At 30.5% G+C, this 13,099-nt stretch overlaps 1 protein-coding gene across 1 annotated transcript in view; it reads right to left on the reverse strand.

The window, feature by feature from the left end:
* Window positions 1-13,099, reverse strand: part of LOC145661491 (uncharacterized) — a 159,234-nt gene extending 146,135 nt beyond the window's left edge. The window contains exons 1-5 of the mRNA XM_081726808.1: window positions 13,008-13,099; window positions 9,655-9,708; window positions 4,876-4,926; window positions 2,269-2,322; window positions 193-252 (exon numbers count right to left, since the gene is read on the reverse strand). Of these exons, the coding sequence (XP_081582934.1) occupies window positions 193-252; window positions 2,269-2,322; window positions 4,876-4,926; window positions 9,655-9,708; window positions 13,008-13,058 (270 nt within the window). The 5' untranslated portion in view covers window positions 13,059-13,099. The remainder of the gene's footprint in view (window positions 1-192; window positions 253-2,268; window positions 2,323-4,875; window positions 4,927-9,654; window positions 9,709-13,007) is intronic.

Consider the following 13,099-nt stretch of genomic DNA (forward strand, 5'->3'; position numbering starts at 1 on the left):
CCTGTAGTAATTCTGATTTTTATCATATTTATAATAAATGATATAATAATTATAAAGACAAACTAGAGCTATATATTTAAACATTAACAATTATAATTAAGCAAACAACGAGAAATTGTTTTCTGCCTTAATGTATAATCAATTTTTAAGTTAACCAATATTTAAATTTGACACAATCTCACTCCTACTTACTGAAATTGCATCATTAAGAGTATTTTCAACAGTTCCGAAAGCCAAATGAAGAACTGCAAGCTGAAAAACATTATAGAGCAAATAATATAGAGCAAATAATAAATTGCAGGATTTACATAACTAAAATCTTATATCAAACTAATATAACATAACAACTAATAGAACTACATCGAAGTAATGTAGTAATAAAAATCTGTAATGATGATAGTAGATATTTTTAAAATCCGTTATTCATTTTATAATTCAAGTTCTTTGAGTGGCACTAACTAACAAGTTAAATTGTTAAAAAACATTCAGGTTGTTTCCCTTCAACAAAGAAGTGAGATACTTCTCATATCCGTTTGAACATGTTTATCTTTAACGAAGACTTGAGCTATTTTCGTATTTTGAAACACTGATATATTTTCAAATTGTGAGTTTAGTGTTAAAACCGAAAGTCCTATCACATAACTTGTTGAAACAGAAGAATAAAGTCGAAGATGCAACTTTTTTTATAAGCTGAATCCGTATAAAAATTTCTCCATACAGCTTCCTAGTACGGAAAACAGAATTGAATTGAAGTCAAGTAGATTTCTACAACTTCCAGTTTTCTCAACGTTTAAAATACAGACTGAAATAGAACCTGATCACATACTGAACCCATATAAAGAGACTACTTATAACGTGTTTCTTCATGCCATTAGTGAGGTCATTTGATTTTGACAGTAGAGCAACTATGTTTGGTAGAGTTGGGGGCATTATTGCTTGTGATAATGATCCTCCGCATACTAGAAATACAGCTTTTTATCAGGTTTACGAAAATATTGTGGATCGATGTAAAAAGTTACTTGTACTAAAGAGGAATTACGTAGGGTAATATAGAAAGTACTTCACGCCTGGGTGACGTCATATTTTGTTTAAATATAAAAGTTGTCAATCACCGCCGCATAATACATATAATAAAAATGTACGAACAATAGAGAAAAGCTACAAAATGGTTTACAACTATTCCAAAGTATTCATTCATAACCTGAAATGAATTACATATAATGTAAGACTGTGATAATAATTGTACAATTTTATCTCAGGATGTGTTAATTGATAATGAACTCCATAACAGCCTATTTTTATTATTATTTTTGATCAAAAATTCTGTGTGTTAATACTAACAAAGTTTTCTAAATTTCCAGGGCACTATTTAGTTTCAAAGGAGTTATTAGATAAAGTAACTATATAGAGCTGAGTATTTTGATGAACATACCTATTGCCTTGTTATAATTTCTCGTTATATTTTCGTATCATTATCCGTCCTATTATTTTTAATGCTTTGTTCCCAAATTGCAATTTTAAGGAAGTTATACAAAATACGACTCCCTAATATATTTTGAAGATGTGTGCAATGATGAGACACTTTTATGCTATGTGTGCTGTAGAGTTTAAAGCCTGTGTGTTTCAATGTCACTACCTGTAAATCGAGATATTACACAGGTAAGAACGAAAAATCAGAGTTTGAAGTTAACATTATTATAAATTTCTGTAACAAATATGCGTAATCCTTCTCCGATGATTATACAATAACATTTATTTTAAAATATTAGCTTTAAAAATATGGAGTATGGCAGCTGTTATTACGAAGTATGGTATTGTACCAGTTGAAAATAAAGAGTGTCATGGAATAGCAGCACGGACTACAGTATTGCACAAATATCACCTGATAAATTTACTACATATACACAACTATTGTAAATATATATACCTCTGAAATTTTGTTTTAAAGTTAAAAACATATTTTTAATTAACATGATGGGCTATGTACATTTTTGTACGCACAAGAAACAAAACTATGTTTTCTTGATCAAAAAATAATCATACTATTTAATATTTATTTAGCATAACCTTTACTCCATTGACGTTTTGTTCAAACACTCGTCACAGAAGTGACATTTGCTCAAAAAGTTAAAATAATTAATAGATCTGACCATATATTAGTTTTCTCTTTTCCTATTGGAGTAATATGATAAACGTCAATTAGCAATGTAAGTTACTTTTCTTTGTGCTTATGTTATTACAATTAGTAATATTGTAAAAAATACTTACACCTTGCGCTTCATCTGATTGCAAATACTGAATTTGTTTCGCAGTACTTTTTCCCTGAAAAGAGATCATTTATTTATTCACAATGTTACCTATGATATTTAAATCTTCAATTTTTATACAATACTCCTGTCTTAATAAATTGGGTTCCATTATGTGATTTAAGTATCGTCTATTTTTTGACGCTAAAATTGAATGTTAATTGAAAACCAAAACCGTGATAACAATGTTATATATATACACAATTTATAAATTGAGATATTTTTTTCAAAATGTATTACTACATAGGCTACCAAGTGTAGCCGGGAATATCAGTTATACGATTATCAGTTAGAATGTATTATGGTACCCACACAAATTGTAGTAATTTGCATTGGCAGAATATATGAATAAACATTATTTAACTATCTTTTCTCTCCTATAATAAGCTTTCAATAAGAATGTAACGAAAATAGTCTTTATATATTTTACTCTTGCCATGGAATATGAGATACCCTATACATAAAACACAAATTTCATTCGAAATTATACGATACGAGGCCACCTTTACCTATGTACTATGTTTCAAACGTTATTTCAAACTAGTCTATCAATTTTCCCGGTTTTCGAAAACTATGGATGTAATATTAATTTGGGCCATTTTGAATTTTACTTTTAATTTCTACTCACCACGGCGATGTAAATTGGAAATCAGTTTAAACGGAATCAGAGTATCAGTATTATATAAATCAATGTAATTTTTGGAAGCGTAAATTCCATAAGAGTATATAGTGTTTTGCATTCTTTTTGCATGCCTTCCTCTTAGTACCACCACTATATGGATGATAGTAGTGTCTTATCAGCACTAGATATTGAACTTTGACAATGGCAATGGATGTGTAAGTACTCACTTCAGTAACCTCGAAACTATCGACTCGACATTTACACTTATCCTTTTAGGAATACTGTTACCAATTCATTCTTTCTGACCCCATCCCTTGTAAAGTTAGAAACTTTTTTTTTCACAGTATTTTTTTCAGATTGTACATTATATGTACGCAATGTACGAGCGAAGCTTTCCATGTTACATATGTCCGAAATTAACTTATACTGCATATAATTAATGAGGAGCAACGCCTTGCTCGTAGTCCATGTCAACACCTGTACAACTTTCGTAAGGAATGTCAACACAAAATGAGGTACTGCATACAACGAATATAGGTATGCAACTCTTTGATGATCACGCAATATGTAACCAAAAACTATAAAAAACAAGAATCTCTATTCTCGAAGTTAATCTTCCTTACGACAGTTATATTTACTCGAACTATTTATTCGCCACTAAGCTAAACCGTTTTCGATTATTTTACTTGGCAACCTATTCCAGGGATGAGAAGAGGAGCTAAATTTGTATGTGAACAGCATCGGTAGTGTAATGATTCACCTCAGCGACCTCAAAATGTATGGTTCCAAAAGTAATGTCGGACTTTCCTTACTATTTTTATAAGTCATATTCAGACGTGACATTCGTATTTCTCTAATATTTAAAAAAAAAATAGTTCGAATTAATATAATTGAGTTAGTTTATATCTATCAATCTAACGGATTACAATATTCATTATGACAATCTTGTCTGCGATTGAGGAAGATCTTAACTATCTGGCATGTTATTTTCTCAGGTGAGGTCACTTTTCATTTGCACAATGTTGTCGTCCGACATATTGCTAGTATCATGGAAAACGACAATATTCAGTATTAGATTAAGAATCCCAGAGACTTATGTGGTGCGGACTTATGCACAATAAAATCATAGGATCGTTTTCGTTCAGCGAAAAGACGATCACAAGTAACGTTATCTTGAAATGTTGCAGATGTTTGTTTTTCCACAGATTCAGGACATTCCGGACTTAATTTTCCAAGATGTTGCACCATCTCATACCGGGTTATAGGTTCGTGTCAATTTGGTTAAAATATTTCTTGAACATGTAGCAACAGTTACAACATTTTGCAACAGTTTTGATTGCAACATTTACAGGAATTCTCGAACCAGACGTATCACCACTGGATTTCTTCGTTTGGATTTATGTCAAACTAGGTTCACAAAACACCAGTGAACGTCATCACATCATTAGGGCTACAGTTACTGAAGTCATATCAACCGTCCCTCACGTTATGTTAATAAACAAACGGGTGGAATTGAAATATGATCTCGATATTTTTCGGGCAAGAAAAGGACCTTGCGTAGAAATGTTTTAATTCTGTACTCAAAAACGTGAATACGTTACATACAATTCAAGATAAATGTTTTGGTCTATGTGTCATATTTTATGCCTTAAGGTTGTTATAATTCTGGGATACCTTGCATATTGTATCCTTCAATTCATTAATTTCTTGAAAAACGGTTTGAATTTTCGTATATTTCACATGGATTTTCTAGCTTAGTTAGTGTAGGTAGGTATGATAAAAATATATTCTTAACACTATTAACATACTCAAGTACAATAATTAAATAATTTGCTAGGACTTTGATATTAAACATGGATATGACATCTTTAAACATATTGAATATAAATACTGTATAAATGAAGTAACACTGTCAATATCAAGAATTACATTAACAATTATACTTACAGCGACATGTGTAGCTAATAAAGGAACAAGTTGCGATTGCCTTAAATGGGTCTGCAAATTGAAAACATTAAAATGTATTCATAGCTTCAGAAGTAAAACAATACAAATATTATATGTAAATTTCCTCTAAAAGTAATATATTTTTGTCAGGCTGTTGAGATGTTGTAAAGAAATGCTTCCTTACAATCGAAACTGAAACAATAACGAAACGAAACAGAATAATTCATATTACAACGAATTAAACTACTTACCAGTAATTCACTTCGACTTTGTTAAGTTTAGTTCGGTATCAAAAATGTATTCAATTATATTATTTAACTAACGGCAATAATATTTACTTATTTTTGACATTTTTTTTGCATTACATTAAAACTTGTTATACACCGACAACATCCTTCTTAAAATTCAATGAGAACTGGAAATTTCAAATTTGTTACAAGAGCCCGACCTTAAGCACGCAACTTCAAATGTGGCACACCAGCTGGTGATAATGATATAAGAAGAACTGAAAAAATATGACCTATGTATGGAAGTAACATGTTCTTTTTAATGACAAAATTTGAAGTTAAAGAGACATAATAAGGAAAATAAACACAAAGGTTGTAGACACGTATGTCAAATAAAATGCATAATGTTCGGAACAATCCTTACATTCATCGACGGCTAATTAGATAATTATGCCCATATAAAAGAATTATCTATATCAAAATGTGAAGAAAAATATACATATTTCTGCATATTATCCTAATTAAATTTATACATGATATCTAATTTTACTTTGACTCGCGAGCATTTACACGTATCTACTTAACTGCGGGACTTTTTCTGAGGATAAATAATCTCTCCCTTTTAATCAAGGTATAGATTGTAGGCCAAATTGGATACGCGCACAAAATAATATCTTTTGTCCAAAACCTCCGTATTTCATTAATGTAACATTTAATGTCGGTGTACAATTCTTTGTTTCTGAGTCATAATACTTCAACAAGATTAAAACGTGACTAGTACTGCAAGAAGACTTTGACTTTATTCAGGTCTTTAATTGGTACCAACTTCTTATGCTAACTTTCTAAGTTGACAATTCGTGTTCTCGAAATTTTGAAAATAACGTATTATAGAAACTGGTTGTTTACAATGCTTAGGGGGTGGTTCTACAGATGAAAGCAACTAAAAATGTATATAATACACAATGTCCATCTCGGCCTTCTGGCCGAGTTACGGACGTCCAAAAGGGTGAGAAAAAGAACTTTGAAGGCTAATTCTGGCAAAACAACAAGAGATAGAAGGGTGGTGTTAGGCGGCCCACACAGACACTCAACGTGGACTGACCAAAGATCCTAAGATTAGATGTTTTCAAGGCGAGCACAAGGGATTTCCCAAAGGATGCGAAGCATGTCGCGGACTTTATGAGGGCATATATATATATATATATATATATATATATATATATATATATATATATATATATATAGAGAGAGAGAGAGAGAGAGAGAGAGAGAGATTGATTGATGGATAGACAGATATAAAATTTATTGTTTTATAAAATCGCACTATGTATAATCTTAAAACTCACTGATGGAAAATAAGAATAGTGTTAAAAAAGTACAATGATATTATTTCACTTCCATTATTAACCATTTCATTTTAAATGTGTTATAATTGAACATTCACTTAACAACAGGAAGAAATTGATAATCAACTTTTTCTTTGTTACTTTCTGTGTCTAGATATATTTATTTAGGCTAATTGATGTTTGATTTACGCAAGTGTACCATTCAATTAGCGTTTGTGACAATAATTGCCAACGAATATTACTCATATAATCAGAATTACAACAACATTAAGAAAATTGAGAAGCTAATGAACCTCAAACGTAAAATATATGAGTATATGTAATGAAATTTAATACCTTAATATTAGCATGGTCTCCCAAATTGTACTTTTTAAAATTGTAGTTCTAAGTAGTTGCATTATGTCGATTCGAGTTAAATGGAAATATCGTAATTTCAGCAATGAGTGTGCAAATGTTATCTGTATAATCAGTAATGTTTATTGTGTTTTCTATCTATAATATTTCAGCTTTAAATCCTTTAGAGAAAAAATAATCTATTTCACTGGCGAAGAAGTTTGCACTAGTAATATTCTAATAGTGAATTCATTGATTTGATCATGCAAATGAAACATGCATTAACAGAATATTTTCATGAAGTAGACCTATATACTGAAGGAACAAAACATTTCCATATAGGTTGGGATGGATTGTATTTTATAATCAACAAGTTAATCTTTAATCGCTTCTTCACTCAAATCGATTATTGTTACCGTCATTTTAAAATATGCACCTAAATGTATTCTGTGTTTCAGTATAAGTGTTCAGTATAAGTATAAGGTAGAAGTGTATTTCTTGAGGCAAGTACAACAAAAATGTCAAAGCGAAGTATAGAAGAAATGTTCACAGCTGCATACTAGATGTTACTGAAAGTGATTCATTGTTCACAAATAAAGGAAAATAAGGAAAATATAAAGATAGTATCATGTAATGGAATATAGCATAGTATCACAACATCACATTTTTGAAGTCTTAACACCTACTTGGATAGAAAGGAAGATGCAGCGTGCATGTAATCTCACACACGGGAAAAAATATAGAGAATAATTCCATATTTGCGAAAGCAGCTTTAATGTAAACATGGAAGGCACACGTATCAGGGAATTGTGTCTTCAATGTATTTGTATTTTTAACCTTACTAAAGATAATATTCGAGAAGAAAAGCAGTCATTCGAGCTTGATGCATATACCATTGGTCCATATGTTCCCACGCACTACCTTTGATGCATGGAGTTTGTACCAATTCTCTTGTGTAAAAGATAACAATTAATATTATATCGGATACATTAAAGAAAGGAAATATTATTTCTGGCGCATTTTAAATTTGTACACTAATGTTTTCAAATGCATCTGCCTTCCAGCTATCCCATTCATGGTTTGGAGAAGGTACTACGGGTCCAAGGTACTAAGTGCGCAAATAATCACCTCGTAACCTATACTTTACAATTATGAGAATGGTAATTAAGAAATGAGTGATGGTCAGTCTTTAACTTACTCCTGGGCAACTACAACAGAGGTAACTACTGAAAAGCTAAGAATATGAGCCAATCACTATTCTCAAGCTTCTGTGATGCAAATAGAAATTACTTCACAGACGTCGTCATGGGACATAATCATTTAATGGAAGTCTTTCTGAATTGAAAGGAATAGTTTTCTGAATTTCTCCAAAAGCCATTCCTCGTAACAAATGTGTATGACAGAATTCGATATTCTACCTAATTCTGAAAATAATAACTTTTAAGCATAAAGTTAACATATCGTATGAAGAAATATTTTGCAATCTGTTCTACAGCCCGCAGAGGAATTTATAGTTGTTAAATACTCCTTCTAGGTATAACTTCTGGATACGTACTTCTCTGACGCGTACTTATAAATTACTTATTTACTGGCTATACAATAATAAATACATATGTTTCGTATGGCAGAGGGTGTGAAAGAAAACGTCATTGTCATATGGCCTGTTTATTTGCATATATTGATACTATCTTGTAAGTTAGGTTCTTCAGCGTTAAAGTTTTCACTTTATTTTGCTCATTCTCATCCAGCATTCTTATTCTATTTCTTTAAGCTTTTTTATTGAAAAAATATACATAACTTTAAGTGTTAGCACGAACATTATTAAAATAGTTCCCAAGTATTAAATCCGGTACAACGGAGGAAAATACATAGATGTATAAAGAAAACAAAAATTATTAACATATATTATGTATATTTAAGATGAATGGATCCTTAACTTCTAATCACGAATTTATTGTGACAACACGTACTAAGATATACGTACATACGCATTTTCTCTTAACCACAAGCCAAATTTGTTACTTTTCACACATAAAATAATATTAAACAAATTAATATGCAAACGGTCAAAACCTATGTTTAATCAGGACTATCTACTTCTCACTCGCTCTCTCTGTGTGTGTATGCATGTATGCGTGAGTATGTTTGGTTTCTGAGATTCAGAGATTCAATGTTGCAGCGAAAAAGCTCTCCAATGATTTCTCTTCTTAACCAAATGTATCCAGTATAGTAAACCTATTTCTCCTACATAGTACCTTTTAGAATAGTTTCCACATTTGATGAAATCGTAGATTTCATGGTTTCCTTTGTTTATGGTTTATGTTTGTTTTATTTTTATGTTGCAAATTACTTTCAGTGATTATGAACATATAATAGGTTCTGAGGTTAATACAATATGCATATGTTTGCTCTCTACTTATAAGGAGAGATAAAGACAGACACTTATATGATGACATTATGGAACTATCATACCTAAATATTCAGATTTGATTTGATTACCCTCTGGATAATGTACAATCTTTCGTGAACTATGGAAATTCTTTAAATTTTCTGAATAGTTGTATCCAATCGTTACTTTAGGATATAAGCAACGAACAAATTTCTTTCTGCGCAAGCCATTTAAGCGGAGAATTAAATAAAGAAGGGCATACTATGCTTTTGAAAGTGATTTTATATGATCTTAATCATGTTTCATAAGTAAGAGTGAATATTACCCAGCGCCATATTTTTATATTTATTTTCGTTACCACTCTTTTGCAAAGTTCAAGGAGTCTATTGCGGCCAATTTATTAATAGCAAGCACATCTATCATTTTGACATTAGTGAACATTAATTAATTTACACAATAAAATATATTAGTAACTCATACTTACTCTAAGATCTCTAAGAGTTTCATTATCAGTTCTGTATACTTCCGTGGCGTAAATCTGAAACGAAATTGTTTTGTTACATCATTGGGGATTATACAATCTCGTTTTAGATATGTAGATTTAGAACCATAAATTAATATTTGATATGCCGACGCCAATTTCAATTGTATTTTTATGTAAAATCTTTCACAAGCAATTATCACAAACGTTATATTATTACTATTTGGAAACAAAGTATAACGTGATTGTATTATAAAATAAATCCTATTAAACAGTTTTGAGAAATTTAGATAATTTATTTACTTGCCTGAGAACAACATTGAAGGAATAGTAAATTTAAGTTTTTCTTTGCGAAATTTCTGGTCTTGTAACTCGGGAGTAATTGGGTTAAACAAAGACAAACTACTCACGGAAAATCATAATGTTCTGGCTTACTCACTAAAGTTCGTAACATGATCAAGGACATACATGAAAAGAGAAAGAATAGCGTAACCGGTACATATCAAAGAATTATTGGTACCATTTCTCGGCTAAAAGGAGTTTGCCAAATTTTATTGCAAAAATTATTTTTTAGTTTGTGATGTCGTACACCCTATAATATACAAAGAAGTTTTCGTGTAGTTTTCACTATATATGATTTGATATGTAAACAATAATTTCTGTCATTGGAATGAATATTTGTTCTCCCTGTAAATATTGTCTGGAGTTACAAATATCTAAGTAAATTTGATTTCAACTTTTCGATCTCTGTCATTTTTTACGATATTCTTCTAACATTCTAGAAGATTTTGTAGTATATGTTATTGGATACTTTTCTTTGTTATGCTATTCCTTCAAATTTTAATTTTTACCTCCTAACTGAAGAGTTTAATTATGTGACAATTTTTGTTGTCTATATCAGGAAAATATATGACATCATATCAATATTTCCTCGATTGTGACATATCTCGTTTCCGGATAAAACAAATTAATGTTAATAGGGTAAGTGTTTTGGACATTCCGTATTACATATTCGATGCATAATTATTCTTCGTTCTTTCTAAATATTGACTGCATCTAACAGAGTTTTACTTAGGGTTTGTATTACGTTTCTGCTGTTATTAAAATGCATTCATAAAGACAAATATATTATAATTATTTTCGAGCATGTTTAATTTACTCTTCGAATGTGCTACATTTTCTGATTATCTGACACCAAAATATATTATCTATCGAATATGAAGAATGAATAATCACGAAAAGCTACAACTAAAGAGTAGGTACAACTAAAAAGTAAATTAAGTATAGTTCCACATTTTCTATTATTCGGAGTAAATAAATTGATCAACATCGTAATTGGAATTGTCTGGTGTAAGGACTAGCCTGAAACGGAACTATATAAACATTTTATGTGCAATGTTGGTAAAGCTAAAATTTCGTTATTATTAAAATATCAGGAATTAACCCGCTGAAAAGGTTTGTATTTATATGTAAGGAAAAGATAACTCTGTTGGGCATGGTTAATACTCAACTCGATTAGCATAAAAATTCTCTGTGAAACTTAAACGGAGTCTTCTTGTGAAAATAGCTTAATAGCAAGGGCGCCGATTTCTTTGTAAATTTGGGGGGCATTCAGATGCAGAAGGTAGATATATGAAGATTTTAAGAAAAATTGCGCTCCAATTATGCCAAATATTGTATACTCATAAATATAATAGGGGCCCACATGAGATTTGGGGGCCCGGGCCCCAAGGATCGGCGGCCTTGCTTAATAGACGATTAAAAATTATTCCACATTTTCTTAAAGTTATATCATATTCTAAATGTACGAAATAACCAATATCTGACATTAAGAGGTGTTCAATATAAACATTGGCTTATAGATAATACTCTGCATGTAAGTTCACTTGACGCAATGTAAAAGTGGCGAAGTAAGTTCCATATATGAACTCCTGTTTCTGAATGCTTAAATATTAATGATAAAAGACATAGTTTGATGAAGTTGCCCTCTTCTGTAGCATAATATCTGCTTAAGAACCGTGATGGTTCGTTGTGAAATCCTGACTCTTACTTCCTTGGTCTTTTTGATATTTGATGTTCGGGTTTACTTACGTTAGAAGTCACACTGCAGTGAATGTGATGGGAACAGAAACATCGTTATTTAGATAAAAGCTATGATTTTTGTAGAAACATGATGGCATATTCAATATTTGTACTACGATTTGTACTATTTCTCTCTTTGAAACTGAAAGGGAACTCCTTGAAAAGCTTCATTATTTTCCATTTAATGCTAATTGATTAATGCTCAGCATTTTAACTGTTTTAGCATAGACTTTAGTAAAGACTTTGCATTAGGTAGCGTTTGCTGGCAGTGTCGCTTAAATATGTAGTACAGAACAGACTTGCTTATTGCGTTTCAAATCTACAAATATACTGATTACTAATGAAAATTGCGACTGAGCAAAACTCACTATATGTTAGGAATGTTGTAGGTAGATCAGAGGGTCTGCATTTGTGCATGTGTGTGTGTGTGTTTGTATATGTTTGTAACAATGGCTTTAAGCATGGAACTTAACAGCAAAAAGTAAAAAAAAGCTCTTGAAAATAAAACCAAATTGATTTTCTTCTGATATATAATTTTGTATTTAAAGTATTTCTTTACATAAGTGTTAAATTTTCGTAGACTGACTATTAAAAATAAAAATTATAAGTGTGATAAAGATGCTATAAAAGATGAAAGGAAGATCAAACTGATTTAAACCGTCTTAGCTAGCAAAGAGTAAGTGTGAACATTACACGTACGCAGTAAATTGTTTAAAGAAAGATTTACAGTCTTCCACTTTTATAATATAATATAGAAAGTATATTTTTTAATTTACGTATTACACTAATTACAGAATCGTTTTGTTTTGAGTTCTTTCACTATTCGAGTATTAAGTCATTACAAAATTTTTGTGTTGAAAGCCCTTCCTAATGTAATTTACTAAACACACTCAGCTAACAATAAGTTAAACATAATATAAATTAAGTGTTAGTATCTTAGATTAAAACGGAATATTATGACTTTAATATAAAAGTTGTGGCTCCCACCATAGCATTCATTTACAGGTAAGATTGTATTTCAAAATGATATATAAATAATAAAATCAAAGCGTCTTTTAATAGCAACAAAAAATTTATAATTATCAATGACAAAGTTCTCGTACTCATGTTATGATTTTTTTTAGAAAAGTGCTGCAATGTTGATTATATCTTAGTATAAACTATTATATTTGATTTAATAATAACAATACACATATTTATTTAGATATATTTGTTAGTTATAGTAGGCCCTAGTACTACCTATTATAGTTATGTACTATTTATCTATTACTTACTTGCAAAATTTGCAACGTTATTATGAATGTTAAACATTCTTTTAGTGCCATTTTGCCAACAATTGTGTCCTCATAAGAATGAGAATGAGAAG

This window comes from Thermobia domestica, chromosome 10 (genome assembly GCF_964235325.1).
Source record: "Thermobia domestica chromosome 10, izTheDome1.hap1.1, whole genome shotgun sequence".
Lineage (NCBI taxonomy): Eukaryota > Metazoa > Arthropoda > Insecta > Zygentoma > Lepismatidae > Thermobia > Thermobia domestica.